The sequence below is a fragment of the Sceloporus undulatus genome, chromosome 5 (assembly GCF_019175285.1).
Source record: "Sceloporus undulatus isolate JIND9_A2432 ecotype Alabama chromosome 5, SceUnd_v1.1, whole genome shotgun sequence".
In the NCBI taxonomy this organism is placed as follows: Eukaryota; Metazoa; Chordata; class Lepidosauria; order Squamata; family Phrynosomatidae; genus Sceloporus; species Sceloporus undulatus.
This window is the reverse complement of record NC_056526.1, coordinates 72,426,333-72,446,061: the sequence shown is the minus strand read 5'-3', so window position 1 is coordinate 72,446,061 and position 19,729 is coordinate 72,426,333. Positions and strand designations below refer to the sequence as shown.

At 39.0% G+C, this 19,729-nt stretch overlaps 1 protein-coding gene across 14 annotated transcripts in view; it reads left to right on the top strand.

The window, feature by feature from the left end:
- CADPS2 (calcium dependent secretion activator 2) overlaps positions 1-19,729 on the top strand; it is a 372,843-nt gene that overhangs the window by 139,563 nt on the left and 213,551 nt on the right. For all 14 annotated transcript variants that reach the window (XM_042467898.1, XM_042467896.1, XM_042467889.1 and 11 more), the window contains exons 4-6: positions 2,264-2,344; positions 7,728-7,964; positions 13,409-13,530. In XM_042467898.1, the coding sequence (XP_042323832.1) occupies positions 2,264-2,344; positions 7,728-7,964; positions 13,409-13,530 (440 nt within the window). The remainder of the gene's footprint in view (positions 1-2,263; positions 2,345-7,727; positions 7,965-13,408; positions 13,531-19,729) is intronic.

Genomic DNA, 19,729 nt, shown 5'->3' with positions numbered 1-19,729 from the left:
GTAATGAGGACTTTCAGATACTTGCTTTCATGGTCTTAATTGATGCCTGTTATATCAGTATATTCACCCTTCAGAAATCCTCACTGCTAATGTAGTCACCAAAAGCTGACCTTGATTTATACATGAAGTTGACTTACAGTCAAGTATATATGATAGATTTAATCAGTCACAGCTCTTGCACTCTTGTTGGGAAATAGTTCTGGATATTTTGAAAAGTCATCAACCAACAAAAGAAAAGAGGAACTGTCCTATTCAAACACATCTACATCCATCTTCTCCCATGGTACTTCAAGAATCTCACGTGGTTTAAGTGGGTCTTTGTGGGTGCTTGAACTGAAATTCCTGTTTTATCTTTATGAGCCTCTTGTAGCTCATATAACTCCTTGGATGCTGTTACCATGACCCACAGCTGAGCTCTTGTTATCTCATCAACACAACCTATTTCCACAACTTTCTCTAGTATAAAGTCAGATTCTTTCAAAAGTCTTTCAGTCTCCCCTCTTTCATGTTGGACATAATTTTGTCTCTCAGTAAGTTGTTGCTTACTAGCAGCACCAAATTCATAACTGGCAGCTTTCATTTTAAGCTAAGCAACAAGATTGTTCAGTGGTGAGTCCTGGACTCTGCACGTGGTTCCACAAAGAAGATCTTTCTAAAACAATGTTATTATGGGGGTAGGAAATGGCTTCTGAATTCTTCTAGAATTTCTGCGACATCTCTTGGATCTTCCTTAGGGAAAACAAAAGTGTTATATAATGAAATTCCTTTTCTCCTCGAACAGTGTAACAAGAAAGCTATTTGTCATCTCTTTGAAATGGAATGAATCACTGGATCATATTAATACATATGGTGGATGTGCCCCAAAGCAAAAAAATATTGGTTAGATATCCATAAAATTCTAACACTAGATCTCAGTATAAAACTATGTTTTGCACCATAGATTTATCTGTTGGGAATGACTGACAGGGAAGCAGGGGGGAAAACATGGAAAGTTGCTCTTCTACTTACTGACTTGTGCAAGGATAGTGTTTGCACAGAAATAAAAGACAGACACAACCCCAACAATAGTTCAGTGGTTAATAAAATCTTATGAAATGGCAGAACTTGGCAAAATGTCGTGTTGGATGAATGGGAAAACTGAGGAGTCCATACTAAAGGACTGGTATTAATTTCTTGACTTCATAGAAAAATATTGAAAGGATGCCATAATCTTAAGGTTTAAAAATATATATTTAAGGTAGAAATTTATAAGAGAATATTAATAATTGCTAATGTCTTGAACTGAGTAGAGGTGTACATTTTTCCCTTTACTGAACAGATATAATAAGGCAGTCGTAGTGCATGAATTGAATTAAGATTTACCCTTTTAAAATACATTATGGATATTAATTTGCAGACAGATTAGTAATAAGATAAAACTGTATAGATTGGATAAATATGGGTAGTAGGAAGTTACAGTATCTATGTTTTATGTTTTTAAACTTATCTAAAATGTAGAATTGAATGTGAAGTATTTTTGTTGTTGTTGTTGTTGTTGTTGTTGTTGTTATTATTATTATTATTATTATTAAGTTTTATTTATATAGTGCTATAAATTTGTACAGCGCTGTACTTACAATATTTTTAATTGGATGGTTCCCTACCCTCAGGCTTACAATCTAAAAAGACATGACACTAAAGGAGAAGGGAGTGGTGGTGGAGAAGGGGAACGTTACTGTATGTATGTAATTGTATGTAACATGAAGTTATCTTGTATTTAAATTTATGAAAATGTTGGTTGTATGGTGTAATAAATAAAAAAAATTAAAAATCTAGTTCTGAAGAGAGGCTTAAAAATGTATAGGCAGTGCCTAGTGAAATTTCATAAGCTGGGAAGAGTGGGTAAGAAAGATTTTGTAAATGGAGCATTGGTGAATTGCATTTATCTAAGTTTGTTCACATCATTAGGAGAACAGAATCATGCTAATATTTCTCAATTCATGCAGTTCAGATTGTGCAAAGAATTAAACTTAATTTCCTCTGAATAAATGTTTTCCCCAGGTGGCATTTATACACATTTCGGAAACCACATCTTTTGATACTTAACCCAATCATTTGGGATAGGATGAATTCATGAAACTGTATTTATGTAATTTATAGACAAGATGATTCTGAACTAGTTTTGTCACAGTTAAGTTTGTTTTATTAGTGAAAATGACAAATGTATTTGATCAGGATTACATTTTTAACATTATGGTGTGTTCCCTCTTCCCCTTTATTCAAGCTGGACAATGCAGATGAGCAAGCAGCCCAGATCAGACGTGAACTTGATGGACGACTCCAAGTGGCTGAACAAATGGCAAAAGTAAGTTTCTGTATCTAGCATGAAACAGTGGAATATTTCTGCATATTTTTAGTGTTCAGTTCTACATATGCTTATTTGAAAATTAATTTCCAGTGACGTCAGAAAGACTTGACTCCTGAGTAAGGTTTCCCTTTTTCTGTACAGCCCTATTCAGATGTTATCAAGTCCAGTTAAAGTAAATATGCAAGGAAGGGAATGCATTAGCCCTACCACTCCACCCCACCCATTGCCACTCTTTATAAGTGTGAAGCTTGAAGAGGAGTCCCAGACTGTTCACACAGTCTTGAAACCTGAAAGACTGGAAGATTGCAGATTGCATGGAGAACCCCCAAAGAAATAAGGGGGCTTATTTCTTTAGACCACTGATTTCTGCATGGAGACCAACAACAGAGAGGAGTGGCTAGCTAGGGAGCAGATCATTTCTTCAGACCATTACTTTCTATATTGATAACAAGGTAGAAAGTACATGATATATGTTACATGATATAATATGGTTATATCTTTAAGGGAGAGGGAGAGCTGAGAGGGTCTAGCTACACACTCCTTGATCTAACATTACTTCTAAGCATGGCTTATATCAAAGAGTGATAACCATGCACTTTGAGAATACCAGAGATAGACATTTATCATTGTTATTGTTTCCTGGAGATATGGTACTATTGAGTATGAAGTTCCATTTTTTGTTAATATGCAGTATCAGGGGGGAAATCCTTCTAATTTCCTGAAGTGTAGAAAGAATATAAGTCTTTGGGAAACTCGACAATCACTTTCAGTGTGCTAAGTCTGTCTCTCCTTATTAGTAAAGAATTTAGAAAGCACAATGTTTTGACTACAGATTTTTAAGGGTTTTTCAAGGATGTTTCTTTTACAAATAAAGATATTCATAAAAATATAATTACTGGTACTAGTAGTAAAGCTGACACATTTTTTATAATTCACATATACTTCTCAGTTGGCATAAAAAATAAAATACGTGGGGGCATTATACGCTGCTTCTTCCAGCGTAGTGCACTGGACGAAACAATAGAACGCACACACCGCTGCCACCATGCACCCATTACTTGTAATGGGGCTCGAGCATACACGCTTTTTGTTTTACATGGGGGTCCGGAGTGGATCCCCCACGTAAAACAAGGGCACACTGTAAATGTCTTCCCTACATATTCTGATTCAAATGGCAATGCAGAGATGTGCACTTCCTTTTGGAGATGGCTGAGCTGTGACAGTTGGTCACTTAAGACTTGTATACACTGCTGAAAAATGTGTTAAAACCCCAAATCTGGGACAATCGGGTTACACAAGCATGGTCAGATTCGGGATATCCTGCCTTATTCCAAAGTTTTTAAACTCTGGAGTTTTTCAGAGTTTGTTCTGCCACTTCTGCCTCCAACATCCCACTCCTACTGCTCTTGCCACTGCTTCTCCCTTCCCATTCCCCTTGAAGCATTTTTTTTTCATACGTGATGTTTTCACTCCTCCTCAGGAACACTACTGGCTCTCAGCCTCTTGCTCATGGTCAGATGAGGTGCCCAGATCACATGCTGAGTGCCTTGTTTGCCTCAGAGTGGTTGTGCCAAAGGAGCTGGTGCTGCCGACAGAGGAGGAGGGCAGGGACATAGCCAAGGGGGGGTCCTTGGGGTCCGCCCCCCCCTTTCATTAGAAAAATGAATGGTGTGTGCTGCTGCGCCGCCGCACTCAAGCCCCATTATAATGGTGGCACTTAGTCTAGACCCCCCCTTCCTAAAATCCTGGCTATGGCCCTGAGGAGCGAAACCATTCAGTGCAGGAACTGGCCCCCAGGTTTAAAAGTGGCAGCAACAGAAGCAATGGTGGTGCTCCCAGGAAATGCCACAGGGAATGTTGGATAGTATAAACCAGTGATTCCCAATCTGTGCTCTGAGGAGCCCTTAGAGTTCTGTGTGCATTTCCCAGGTGCTCCGCTGCCGCTCCAGGAAAATTAAAGAAATAAAAATTGAATGAAATTAAAGAATAAGAAACAAAAAGTAACACTACTTCTATTTGAAAGACATAGATTAGGCCTCTCAGGGGCTCTTCAATAGAAATTGGTTCTAAAAAGGACTCCATGAGTAAAAAAGGTTGGGAACCCCTAGTGTAGACAATCAACCTGTCCCTGTGGTGAAAAAGGTATGGAGGGTAGCTCTGGAATGAGTGCGAAGGCAGGAGGGGTAGGAGTCCATTCAAACTTTTGCCCAGATAGGCTTTCTAAATATACTAACATGTTGTGCAAATAAGAAATTTGTGAAGATATCACACAATCTAATACAGAGCATTTTTTAAACAGCAAACCTTCCTAAATCGGAATATATGCTGAAATATAAACTACAGCCAACACAAACAATGCAAGCACTGATGTTACCTAGGTCTTAGAATGCAACAGTAAAACGATTAGAGGAAAAGAGAAGGAAAATACACCACTTTGAGAGCTTTAAACTACCAATTCTTCGGGGAAGGCTTGGAGATGGTAGCTTAAACATCTGTCCGAAAGCAAGCTGTAAACTCTAAAACTCACATTAAAACTCACAGTAGAATAAAAGATGAGAACAAACAGCACAGAGTTTGGGAAACAAACAAATTGAGCTTGAAGTCCTAGTGCTGGAAAGTAAATACAGTGCACCCGCATCATACACAGGTGCCTTTTACACGGCTTTTAGCTTACGCTGAAAGCCATGCAATGGAAATAATGGTGCATGTGCCCGTGGCATGAGCACCACACTGCTTATTGTGCACAAGCCCCATTATTTTCAATGAGGATCAAGCATATGCACTATTTGCCTTACACGGGGGTGGGGTCCAGAACAGTTCCCCCGCGTAAGGCAAGGGCGCACTGTATGACTTTATAGACAAACTGAGATTTGGTGAGATGACTCCATGATCTGAATATAACAACTTGCGGATATAATCTGTTTTAAAAGAATAGATGGGGAATAAAACGATGGGGAGTAGCATTATATGGCAAGAAGAAATTCACTTGTACAGAAGTCCATGTGAGTGATCAAACTGGACCAGTGGAGAGCATTTGAGTAAAAATAAGTGGAGAAATAAATAAAAACAGTACTGTGATGGGAGTTTACTAAAGATCACCAAACCATGACAAGGTGGTGGATGATGGTTTTCTGAAACAAATCTCAAAAATCTCCAGGAAGCAAGAACAGATAGTTATGGGGAAGTTCAGTTAGCCTGATATCTGCTGGGAGACGAATGGGCTTAACAGACTAGCGTTTAACGCCGGCCACGGAGCAGAGTGGGGGTGTGGCGTCCACATGCCATATGCCCCAAAGCTGCCCTGACATCAGTGTCATACCGTGCTCCCATCCACACGAAGGGGAACATCATGGTATGTCTTCATCGCAGTGTTTAAATGTGCTGTACCAAAGGAGTCCCAAAAAGCCACCACCATGGCAAGGAAGCCTTTTTGCCAGGACTAAAAGGAGCAACATTCAGGCTTTTGCCCCTAATATAGACTAACCTATATAGCAAGATCCAGAAAACTACATGCCAGTCAGCCTAACCTCGATATCAGGAAAAATATTAGAATTATTTTTATCGGAGTCCCTTTGCAAGTATCTTGATTGATGATACAGTGATTTGTAGGAGCCAGCATGGGTTAGTCAAGAACAAATCCTGCCAAACTAACCCCATATTTTTTGATGATCAGGTCACTAGTTGATGGTGGTAATGCTCTGGATGTCATTTATCTGGATTTCAGCAAAGCATTTGATAAGGTCCCATGTGACTAGCTAAATATGGAATAAATGGAAACAGAATCAGATGGATCCATATATGTTTGGAAAATTGTGTTCAAAGAGTTATCACCAGTGGCTGTATTTTATATTTGAAGGACACCTCAAGTGGCATGCCGCATGCTTCTGTCCTGGGACCAACACTATTCAAAATTTTAAAAATGATTTAGAGGGGGAATCCTTGTCAAATTTGTGGATGGTGTAAAACTGGGAGTAGTAGCTAACACATTGGAAGATAGGAACAGAATTCAAAAGGACCTTCACAAACTAATTCAGTTAAGGGTGCCTCATTTAAAAAAGGATATAGACAACTTGGAGCGAGTTCAGAAAATGGCAATGATTATGATAAGAAGTATGGAGAACAGAATATATGAGGAAAGATTAAAGGAGCTGAGCATGTTCAGTGAACAGAAGGCTGTTACATGATCACACTCTTTAAATACCTCAATACAACCTAAATACAAAGAGGAAGGTGTAGGGTACTTTTCTGCTGCCCCAGAGGGTAGAACTGGGTCTAGTGGTTGTAAGTTACAGGAGAGGAGATTTTGATTGAACATTAGAAGAAAAATCTTGACAATGAAAAAGTTCAGCAGTGGAACCAATTGCCTAGAGAGATGGTAAGATCTCCTTCTCTGGGTGTATTTAAAAAGAGGCTGGGTAGCTAGCTACCAGCTGAGATCCTGCATTGACTTGATGGCTCATGTCACTCGTTCCAGTTCTATGATTCTAGGATTCTATGTAATTTAGACAATAATAGGAAATCAAAAGTTATCTCAAAACACATATACTGTCTCTCTCCTGTGTACATATGGCAGGATAAATGTTTTATTTCTATTTTATGCATATGTCAGGGAGTATTCATATAGCCCCCCTTCTGCCACTTCTGTTTATTTAAGAAAATAAACTGGAATTAGACTGAGGAGGCTGATGTATTTTCCAGATGGATGAATGCTTATGTTAGCAATTAGAAGGCACTGCACGGCTATTCCTCAGTGCACACGAGGAAGTAGATTGAATCTACCAAAGCTCGATCTAAAATAAATCAGATAGGGGGCGAAGCAGCCGGACAGAAAGGAGCCACCGGAACCTGCTCCCAGCCCAATTGCCTGGGGCTGTGGTGAACAGATGCCGCAGCCCGAGGGAACCTCCTGCCATCCATTCTTCCTAGGGCTGGTTTCGGACTTCCAGGTGCTCCAGGGGCGTGCACTGTGTAAACGCCACGCCCCAGAGCAGCGGAAGCCACCCTGGTCTTAAAAGTGCTACCGGCTTTCCCCCTTTCTATTTTATTCTGAATTCATGCAAACAATGCTATCATTTAGAAAACCACACACACACACACACACACATTTGCTCTTGATGCCTTGGAGAATCCTATTATGTTAGTTGTTTAGGCTTCCTGAGAATTTTATTCACCTAATTGTTATAAAAATTAAAGTTATTTTAGTCACAGTATATCTCTTCCAGTCTAAAATAACACTTTAAGATAGCTCATCTGATTTTTGTATTTTTATATTCACTTAAAAGTAAATATCAGTTAATCATGCATATGATTAAAGTATACAATGATTTTACTTGAAAGTATACAGTAACTTACATTCTGAATTTTCTAAAATATTTTCAAGGAAAGAAAATTTCCAAAGTTCATAGCAAAAGAAATGGAGCAAATGTATATAGAAGAATTACGCTCTTCAGTGAATTTGCTAATGGCCAATTTGGAAAGTCTTCCAGTGTCTAAAGGTGGACCAGAATTTAAACTTCAGAAGTTAAAGCGATCACAGAACTCTGCTTTCTTGGACTTAGGAGATGAGAATGAGGTTCAGCTGTCGAAATCTGATGTGGTGCTGTCATTCACATTAGAGGTAAGTGTACTTATTGTGCAATACTTCCTGACAGTTTAAATTTAAAGGATATTCTCTCTCTTTGTGATTTCACAGATCTGTTGCTCCTTTCAGAATTTCTCAACTATTGATATTCATGCAGCCCATTCTTCAGAATTATCTAACCCATCAGAAAATGTCATCAGAATTTCCTACTTCTTAGGAATCTTTGATGAAAAAATAGAGAATAAATTTGGTAAAATATTATACAGCTAGAATGACTTATGCTCAACAATGTAAGACCAAAGATATGTCTAAGGAAGAAGAATGGCTTCTTAAATTTCAGTGCACCCCTGTTTTACACAGAGGATCCATTCCGCCCCCCCCCCCCGGTGTAAAACAAAACCCCCGTATGCTCGAGCCCCATTACATGTAATGAAGCTTGTGGTTGTGGCGGCGTGTGCACCATTGTTTCTTCTGGCATGTGGTGCCGGAAGAAGCGGTGCTGCTTTCAGCAGCCATTCTTCTTCCTTAGACATATCTTTGGTCTTACATTTTTGAGCATAAGTCATTCTAGCTGTATAATATTTTACCAAATTTATTCTCTATTTTTTCAGCATGTGCTGTATATGAAGCTACAGAGTTGTATAAACTAACCCAGTCACTAAAGAAAAAAAAAAAGCAGATGTAGTCTATGATGAATGGAAGCCAGTGTCAAATTTTTGTGAAAAGATGTGGGATCCGATATCAATTATAGGTTTCCCAACATAGATAGCAATATGAGTTGATCAGTTAGATTAGAAATGCAATTTCTGATGTAAAAGACTTGAACAAACAAACTATGTGAATACTGAGTAAATCTTCTAAGTGATAGATTAGGAAGTCTTGAGTAGTTAAAGAAAGAACTGGAGAAGGTAAGGGAGGAAGTCAAGGTGTGAATGGTAAAGTGTGAAGTGAAGTGTAGAAAAGTGGTTGAAGGTCTCAGTAAGTCAAAGAAGGTAAGTGAAATGTAGGAATGAAGTAGAAGAGGAGAGAGACAGAAATAGAAGGTAGAATAAATGAGGAATGTGCAAGAAGGATAGAAAGGTAGGGGTACTAGAAGATATTTGAATGGGCAGAGATAGAAGTGAGAGCTGCTAAAAATGATGGGTTTGGAAGGAAGGTAATCTGAAGATGAATCATGGATTAGAGGATATCTATATTCTTTTTTCTTCTAGTTGAAAGATACAGTTTATATGTAATTGGCTGAATGGATAATTTGATGTTAAGTATTTTATATGAATGGTGTGATATTTATATGGATAATTATATGGATGGTATATGTGTGGAAGGTTTTATATATATGAAATTTTGTTTTTTGAATAAAGATATTTAAAAAAAATAAATCAGTGTGGATTATGTGTTTTTTGTTATTTGTTTTAAAGAAGGTACTTCAGTGCCAATTGCAGAATTGCCTCAAAAAATCTTTTAATAATATATGCAGCTCACATGGATTTTACAGCAGAAGAACAATGACAGGGTAACACTAGGAGTTCACATTTGGGGATTACTTCCAGACAGATTACTTCATCAACATCTAGATGAAATAGTTATCTCTGTCCCCAGCCCCAAATGTATTGAAACTGATAGCTGCTTCATTTTTGGTAGATGAGGTAAAATTCCTGAAGCTTTCCATGGAACTCTGAAGAAGTATAACAATTCCCTTGAGAAAAGTTGTCTGAGAAATTTTGTTTGTCCTTTCTCTCCTATTTCTTAGATGGCTATCTGTAATAATGCTGTGCCAGTTTTCATTCAGGGAAATATGTGCAAGTTGCCTGTGTTCAGTATGTACAAAGGGGTAAAAAGAAGTGATGTCCAAACACTATCAAGACTCTGATTTGGGTACAGAAAAATATGAGGCAGAATCACATCAAGAGCTAAAATTTAGATTGCTGTGTTCATGTTGACAATTTCCATTCCTGAAAAGCCAATACACTAACCAGTATGTGGCTTCATCAACATCTAGAAGAAATATAGATTCCTATATCCTTGCGGTCTCTTCCAACTCTAATATTCTATGGCCCCATACAGACAGCTGCTTTGGGTCACTTTGGAGGTATGCTGTTTAAATGACACATACATCTTAAGAGGCCAGAAGCTGTGCTAAAACTGTGCTTCACTCCTTAGGACTTGAGTGTGGCTTTGGCGTGGTTTCCATCCTCTAAGCACACATGTATCATTTAAACAGCATACCTCCAAAGTGACCCGAAGCAGCTTTATTTTGACCTTTCTGTATGGGGCCAAAGATTCTATGTATCTGCAGTGTAGAAATAATGCAGCTTGACACCACTTTATGTGCTGTAGCTCCATCCTATGTAATCCTGAGATTTGCAGTTTTACAAGTTCTTTAGCTTTTTCTGCCAAAGAATGCTAGTGCCTCACAAAACTCCAAATACCAGCATTCTGTAGGGTGGAGCCATAAGTGGTATCAAACTGCATTATTTCTACAGTATAGAAGAACCTCTGCTTGCAAATGAACTCTACTTGGAAGGAGCCTGTGTGATTTCATGTCACACCTAGGAATGCATCCAGATGGAGTTCTTCTAGTATTCACAGTTAAAAGGTGCCATGCACTTTTCCCTTTTTTTCCCCCTTGGCTGATTTTCTCTGATAAAGAAAAGCAAATGGGGAAAGTAATGAGGAGATTCAATAGGGCTGCAAATTGAAGTCAACATTAGCGGAACCTTTCACAAATTTCATAAATGGGGGTATCATCTGACAGTACTCTGAAGGTAAGTAATATAGTTGAAATGTGTCCTAATCTGCTTAATCTGTACAGTTTGCCCTTTTTAAAAGAACTGTATTAAAATTATTGAATATTTAGAAACATAAGTTAAAATAAAGATAAACAGTGCCTACAATTGTGTATGTATAATATGCATATTATGCTAGCCTTGCATGAGTTGAAATGTAGTTTTGTAGATATATTAAAGATATTACTATGGATGGCTGTGGACTAATGTAACTTAAGAACTTCTGTGTTTGCACCCATTTTGTCTTCCTTAATTTTTCAAACATAACTGGAATGAATCTAATGTTTTTTGTAATGGGATTTTTAATTTTTTCTTCAAGTAATAAAAAAGACACCAACTTAAAAACTTTAGATTTATGTATTTATTCACTTGTTCTTGTCTCTGAAGCTTTGATGAGAAACAGTATGTTCCATACAATCAATAAAATAGTATGCTTTTAAGTTGAAGTGAGTAGCCAGAGTAGTCCAGTTCTCTGCAGCTAAATTGTGTGAAGATGTTAGGCAAGAGGGGTTGAACTATTAAATTGACATTTTATTTGAGATCATGAAAGCATTTTATATCCCCTCAACAAAAAATACAAATATGTTTACACTTTAAAGTAAAAATGCTTGAATTGTGTAAATATGTTTGGCTGTCTAAAAACAAAATCTCTGCCTTAATGGATTTTGGAATTAAATATTTTATGTTGGCTACAGTGTTAATACTTCAGCAGTTAGAGAGTTTCTTCAGCCAGAGAATCATAGTTCATTATTATTATTATTATTAACCTTTATTTATGAAGCGCTGTAAATTTACACAGCGCTGTACATACAATCTTTTAGTTAGACGATTCCCTGCCCTCGGGCTTGCAGTCTAAAAAGACATGACACAGAAGGAGAAGGGAGTGGTGGAGGGAAAGGGTAAGAGGTCCAGCAGTTCCTCTCTACCTCCGAGGCCTGGACCAAGGCAGATGGACTGGAGGGAGGGCTTGGCTTCAAATGGATGGTTAATCATTTTCCAGGGAAAATACATACTCTCAAGTAGGATAATACATATACAGTACATAGCAATACAGGAAATGGTTCAATAAACAGGCACCACAAGAACATCAAATAGTAAGCGACAATTATGCAATGCCTGGGAAGGCTTCTCTGAACAGGATGGTTTTCAACTCCGTTTTGAAGCTGGTTAAAGAAGTGATGGCTCTTGCTTGTGGGGGAAGAAGGTTCCAGGAGTGAGGGGCAGCGAGTGAAAAGGGGCGAATCCGAGATGGGGCAGAGGAAATCCTGGGCTGAGACAGCAGACCTTGACTACCAGAACGGAGGGCCCGAGTGGAAAGGTGAGGAGAAAGAAGGTCTGATAAGTAGGGAGGGGCCAGTCCATGGAGGGCTTTAAACGTGGACAGCAGGAGCTTATACTGAATGCGGAAAGGGAGGGGGAGCCAGTGAAGGGATGCCAACACAGGAGAGATTTGGTCAGAGCGGTGGGTGGAAGTGATAATGCGTGCAGCTGAATGCTGAACAGAGATTAAAGGACGGAGGTGAGAAAGAGGAAGCGCAGCCAGGAGGACATTACAGTAATCAAGTCATGAGATCACTAGGGCATGGACCAGGATCTTGGCAGTAGAGGCGGAGAGATATGGTCGGATTTTGGCAATATTGTACAAAAAGAATCTACAAGCCTTGGCTGTGGTCTGGATCTGAGGGATACACGACAGAGAAGAGTCAAAGATAAAACCAAGACTGCGGGCTTGCTGGACTGGTTGAATGGAAATGTTGTCCACAGAGACAGAAAAGGAGTGTTGAAGGGTGGGCTTAGGAGGAAAGACAAGAAGCTCCGTCTTGGACATGTTGAGCTGCAAACGCCGATGGCACATCCACTGTGAGACGGCTGTGAGGCAGGACGAGACTTGCTATTCAAGCCTTGGAGAAAGGTCAGGGGTGGAAAGATACAACTGGGTGTCATCGGCATACAGATGGTAGGAAAAACCAAAAGAGCTAATGAGTTTACCTAAGGACAGTGTGTAGAGAGAAAACAGAAGGGGACCCAGAACAGAGCCCTGGGGAACTCCAACAGATAAGGGAACAGGAGAAGTCTGACCGCCTGCAACCACTGCAAAAGATCTGCCAGACAAGTAAGATGCATCTTTCTGGATTGTAACCACTAACTTTGATTCTTAGATCCTCTGCATCCACCAAGCAATATTCCATACTCTCAGCGTAAACAATTCTACTCAGTTGTTGGATGAAACTGAAACTAGTCCTTGCTCTTCCTCAAATTTGATCATAGCTGTCAAACCTGATGCCAGTTCATTGATAGGGAATGAATGTGGATCACGTAAAGCACAGTATATGGAACCACAATTGCTAGATGTGAGGCTTTGTTTTATTTTAGTTTTTTGCTCTTCATGGAAGATGATTTTCATATTTGTCTGCTGGTGAACTCTGTGCACACACATACACATTAGTGTAATAAGCATAACAAAGCCAAACCTTCAACAGGTGTCCAAACACAATCTCTTGTTAAGTTGCAGAGAACATTACGGAGAGCCTGGTTGTGTTAAATAGTACATGCAACAACAAAAGTCTAGCATTTTTGTTTAAATGAATGAATCTTTTGTTTTTGATCATTGGAGATAATGCTGCAGCATTTATCCTGGGTACTGTGTTCCAAACTGTTGATGTGCCATTTGTTGTCTCCTTTTTCTTTGTTTAGATTGTTATAATGGAAGTTCAAGGCTTAAAGTCACTAGCTCCCAGTCGTATTGTTTATTGCACAATGGAAGTGGAGGGAGGAGAGAAACTCCAAACAGACCAAGCTGAAGCATCAAGACCACAGTAAGCTTTATGTTTTTATCCCTTGTGAATGGACATTGCATGTTGTGCAGAAATTGTGCCCCAGAGCTGAGGATAATCTTATTAATATTATTTCATAAGGGAAAATCAAGCTGCTATTATTATTGTTATTATTATATTATTATTATTATTATTATTATTATTATTATTATTATTATTATTATATTAACCTTTATTTATAAAGCACTATAAATTTACACAGCTCTGTACATACAATCTTTTTGATTAGACGGTTCCCTGCCCTCAGGTTTACAATCTAAAAAGACACGACACAAAAGGGGAAGGGAATGGTGGTGGGGAAGGGGATCAGGTCCAGCAGTACTTCTCTACCTCCAAGGCCTGGACCAAGGGAGATGGACTGGAGGGAGGGCTTGGCTTCTTAATGGATAGTTAAAATGAGGCATCCTGGGACAGAGAAGGGCTCACCTTTGGTAACGCTTCGCTAAACAATATAGTCTTTAACTCATTTTTGAAACTGGGTAGAGAAGTGATGAGGTGTGCACGAGGTGGAAGAAGGTTCCAGGAGTAAGAGGCAGCAAGTGAGAAGGGACGAATCCGCGAGGGAGCAGTGGCAGTCCTACACTGGGACAGGAAACCTTGACTATCAGAGGAGGATACGAGTAGGAATGTAAGGAGAAAGAAGGTCAGATAAGTAAGGAGGGGCCAATCCATGGAGGGCTTTGAAAGTCAACAACAAAAGCTTGTACCGGATGCAGAAGGGGAGCCAATGAAGGGAGGAGAAAAGGGGAGAAACATGGTCAAAGCGGCGAGCGGATGTGATAATACAGGCAACTGAATGCTGGACAGAGATTAAAGGATGGAGGTGAGAGAGAGGAAGCCCTGTCAGAAGAAGGTTACAATAATCTAGTTGCGATACCACTAGGGCATGGACCAGGGTCTTGGCAGTAGAGGCTGAGAGGAATGGACGGATCTTGGCAATGTTGTGGAGAAAGAATCTACAGGCCTTGGCGGTGGCCTGGATCTGGGGAATAAACAACAGAGTCAAAAATGAAGCCAAGACTGCGGGCTTGATGAACCAGTTGAATAGAAGTGTCATTGACAGAAACAGAAAAGGAATATTGAAGAGTGGGTTTAGGTGGAAAGACAAGAAGCTCAGTCTTAGACATTATGAGCTTCAAGCGTCAAAGTCACATCCACTGAGAGATGGCAGTCAGACAAGAATAAATTTGCTGTTCAAGCCCCGTCAAAAGGTCAGGGGTGGAGAGATACAGCTGAGTGTCATCGGCGTACAGATGATAGGAGAAACCAAAAGAACTGATGAGTTTACCTAGGGACAGTGTGTATAGAGAGAACAAAAGGAGACCCAAGACAGAGCCCTGGGGAACTCCAACAGATAAGGGAACAGAGGACGAAGTCTGACCACCCGTGACCACTGCAAAAGATCTATGTGACAAGATTTAAATCAGTCAAAAGCAGAGTCGGAGAACCCAAGGTCAGAAAGTAAATCAACCAGGAGACAGTGATCCACAGTGTCAAAGGCCGCAGACAAATAAAAAATAATGAGAATAGAGTAGAGGCTGTTCGCCTTGGCCCAAAAGAGATTGTTTGAGATCTTGGTGAGGGCTGTCTGTAGCAACTAATTTAATAGCACTTTCAACATATATCAGGTGCTTAGGATGGTAACTTGATTATTGTAGATGTAGCTAGCACATATCTTTTCTATGGACACTGTAGTTCAAAGAGATGAACATTTATACTTTGTTTTTTTAGTTTGAAATCTTTTCTTCAGTTCTTTAAAATCTGTTTCACAATAGATGACTGCTTTTATGCTCTGGAATAGGAATATAAAATAATAACAGTAATAAAACACAGAATAAAAAATAACAGTAATAATAATGTCAAAAGTTTCATTTAAGTGTTGTTAAGTGTTAAATGATAACCAGTGCACTTATTTGTTGATAATACTGCTATGCTTCTAGTCGTGGTAATGTAGTGAGGATGCATTAAAAGTGTTTTAAAGTATGCTCAGATAATTTATCTTATCTACTATAAATTAATGTGAAATGCTTCTTTTATTTTCCAGATTAGTGGGGAGGTAGCTTTTATAACCAGTTTAAACTAATTCCCTATTATAAATCCTGAAAATACTTGTTGAGTTTTAAATTATACGGAAGTCTTTCCCAGCCTTTTAGGGCACATTTATTTCTAGGGTTGTCTGGTGTTTTTGGAGGATGCACTCAGCAAAAAGACTTCAAGGGGAAAGCATTATGCCACCTCTAGTTTAAAATAGCCAGACTGGCACACAGGAAGATAATTAAATTTGCTTTTGGTTGATTTGATTGACCTCTAGGTTGCTCATTTTCTTCAAAGGCTTTTTCCTCCTGTTATAATGTCATTCAGAATCTTTTGTAGATGTGTTTTGAGATAGATTTGCTAGGCGTTTCTCCTGCTCTTTAGTGCATCCTGTATATAAAAACACACAAAACAAATCACAGTTTTGAAGATTGTAGTCAAAGAGTTCTGTAAACGACAGATGTGAAGTTGGCACTTGTTCAAAATGAGCATAAAAATCCTTTAGGATAAATTATAAGCATGTAAATATGATTACACACATTTTAAGACCTACTATTGAGTAAAACTTTCTTCCAGCCTTTGAAAAATCTTCTCATACACTCAGACATGGAAGCTAGTAACAAAGGAACCCACTTTATATTTGGTCAAACCATTTGTCCATCTCCCAGCATTGTCTGCAATCCCAAGATTCCATAGATTGAACATAGACTCTTCTGTGTGCAAAGAATGTAAACTTGCAATGAATGTACCCTTGCAGTGAATCATATGAAGGGCTGAACCTGGCAGAGTAAAACAGGTGTTTTAGGAAGCAGATTTTGCAGCTCATGAAAGGGAAGCAAATTGTTAATCATATGGTGGTTGTATTTTTACTGCTATGAACAGAGGTAGGCATTTATGAGATTTCATGGCTCATGGGCCAAAATAACTTGGCTGGTTTTATGTACTGTTTAAGAGGTTGGTAATGCAAAAGGAAAGCATGGTCCCAGTCTTTCCATGCTTCATCATGGACATTTGTAAGTTAAAGTCAAGCCAAGGTGGGAATCATGTGGCTGTCCAGATATTGTTGAACTTCAGTACCTAGCTTTCCTCACCGCTGGCTATTCTGGTTATTGCTGCTGGAAGTTACAGTCTAACAACATCTGGAGAGCTGCATGATTCTCATTCCTTGCTCTAAGGATTAGAGGGTGGCAGTCAAGCAAATATTTGAAAGACACAAATGCGAGGCGAAAAAAACCACCACAGCCAAAAGGTGGGCATGAGATTGCAAAATACACAAATCAAAGGGAATTGAAAGTAACCTGTTTTGAGATCATTGTGTTAGGCAGTTAACAAGAAGGAAAATTGAAGGGGTAGGGATAAAAGGAATTTTTAAAGTAATAGTTGTGTGTTGAAATGGACATCCAGCCCTGGCTTTGTATCCAGTGGATACAAATGGGCACATGCAATTTAACCAGTGAACCACACAATTCCCATCCCTGTTTTAATGCTGTGTGTAGTTTACTGCAAATCAAAAATCAAAACATACATCTTTTGTTGGGTTGCAACTCCCATCAGCACTATAGCCATCATAGCAAGTGGGGAAGAATGCTGGGAGGTGTAGTTCAACAACATCAGGATGATCACAAGGATGCCATCCCACCCAACCACTCTTTAGAATATTGCTTCAAACAAAGAAGCTTCTTTGTATACTGAACACATCCACTCATATATGAAACAATTATTGTTTTTTTAAAAATTACAAAATACAATCATGCGATCCTGTATGTTGGTTGATCATATTTGTGTTTTTGTTATATAGACTGATCTTCTGTACTGCTCTCTGACATGCTAGCCATTTTTAATATTTGCTATTGTTTGTGAAACATTGTATTCCGCTCTCCCCTCCATTCTGCTATCTGATTTTTTAAGCTTTCAAAAGGCTGCCAACTTAGAAAATGACCTTTTCTCTTGAACCTCACTTAAGATAACACCTTCAGCGACTTCTGGCTGGGTGAAGCAAAGTTCTGCTTTGTTGTTTCCACACTGCAGGGTTTTCCTGTTCCCTGAATGGCAGACCCCTAGTATTTTCTTCCTGGCCTTTATTATCATTGCTTTCAGGACTTAAAATGGATCTCTACAGAGTGAAAATATGACTTCGTACCAAATTTAATTTTCCTTGTTGTAAACATTTTATAATCGAATGTCTGGGCAGCAGTATTTTGCAGCTGCATGATGAAGGATAAGAGAGGCGACGAGCATTTTTCAGTATACAACATAGACACCTACATATTTACAATCTTTATGAGGTTGCATTTGGTAGAAATAATGATCCCAGAAGGTTCTAACTGTATTCATTGGGAGTAGTTGTTAGATGTTTATTAATTCATGTGATTTGATTTATGGATTGCCTTTTCCTTAACACTCAGACTCAAGGAGTATCACAACAAGATTTTTTAAAAAGGATAAGTATAACATTTGACTTCCAACACAGTTATACAATTTATAATACTAAAACATGGTCCAGTTAAATGTGACTTTAAAAGGCACATTATTTGAAAAGTACACGCATTCCTCCGTATTTGTGGCTTTGATATTTGCGAATTTGATTATTCACGGATTTGATTAATATGTTCTTTTTAGAAATATCTAGGTCTTCCAGTGCAACTCTATGATCAACTTTAACTAAAAGTTGCACTGAAAGACCTAGAGATTCCTAGAGATAATACTCTACTACTAGACATTTGTGACTCCTCCAGTGCGTTCTATGGCCAGTGTCTGTCAGACATTGACCACAGAGTTGCACTGGAGGACCTAGAGATTCCTAGAGAGGTGTCCTCTTAGGTAAAAACATGGTGTTTTTGTCATTTGCGGTTTTTCCATACTCACAGGGATCTTGTGCCCCTAACCCTAACGAATATGGAGGGACAAGTGTATATCACCCCTCTGATAAGGCCCTTCCTCTGCTGCCATCCAGGTGTCCAAAGTGGGGCTGAATTTAAAATAAAAAAATCTTAGGGTCTAGACCAAGGTGGGAATCATGTTGTCTTTTTGATATTATTGGAGTGCAACCCCCAGCAGCCATTGGTGAAGAATTCTGGGATTGCAGTTCAACAACATCTGAAGGGCTTCAAAATTTCCACCACTGCTGTAATTCCTATACAACATATTGTGGCCATATTAAGGGTAGAGCTAGAAGCTAGAAGCTGCTCCTTCATCCAAAAATACAATTGTGACTCCCTCTTACACATTGTCTCTCTGGCTTTGCTTTGCGAACGAAGATTCAGGAAGGAATCATCCCGCGCTTTATACAAGCGCGTTGATGACTAAAAAGGCCAATCCATGATAAACAAGTCCAGTTGCAGAATGCACTGGTTGCACATTGTACACATTGTAATACATAATAAAACTCATTTTGTGTTATAACACCATTATGGTCTCTCTTGGACTGCTCCTATGTTGTAGAACCCAACACTATGGAGTAGGGTCATGGAAAATTCAGCATGCCAGAAGTTATACAAGAAGTTGTTGAAGTGCAAAGATTTCTCTCACTTGCTGTTTCTAAAGTAAGCACATTGTGGTAGCTAGACTCCACAATTCTAATGTGTATTGACTGAGGGAATGACCCAAGATAATTGGCTGTCTGACAAAAACACAGTGGATGTTCCTTCATACAGTGGATGTAGGTAGACCAGACTGGTAATATATAATCATATATTAATGCTAATTGGCTTTGCTACATTTGAGGGCAACAAAGTAGCTTGCAGTAAAAGTCAGGCTGTATGGTGCATTAATAGCTCCTTCACTTCAGTGAGCAATCTGAGGTTTCCCCTGAGAGAGTGCTAGATTGATTACACAGATTGGGTATACAGTGGACCCTTGTTATACGCCGGGGTTTGGTTCCAAGATCCCCCATGGATAACAAAATCTGTGTATGCTCAAGTCCCATTAAATATAATGACATACCAAAATGGTGCCCCTTATAAAAAATGGAAAATCAAGGTTTGATATTTGAAATTTATACTTTTTTTGAACATTTTCAAACCGTGTGTGCTTGAATCCATGTATAAAAAAGCCGTCTATAAGAAGGGCTGATTGTATTTCTCCATATCATCCAAGCAAATGCATTTCCTCTTTATTGCCATTGGGATCCCTGTCCTCAACCTCTGAG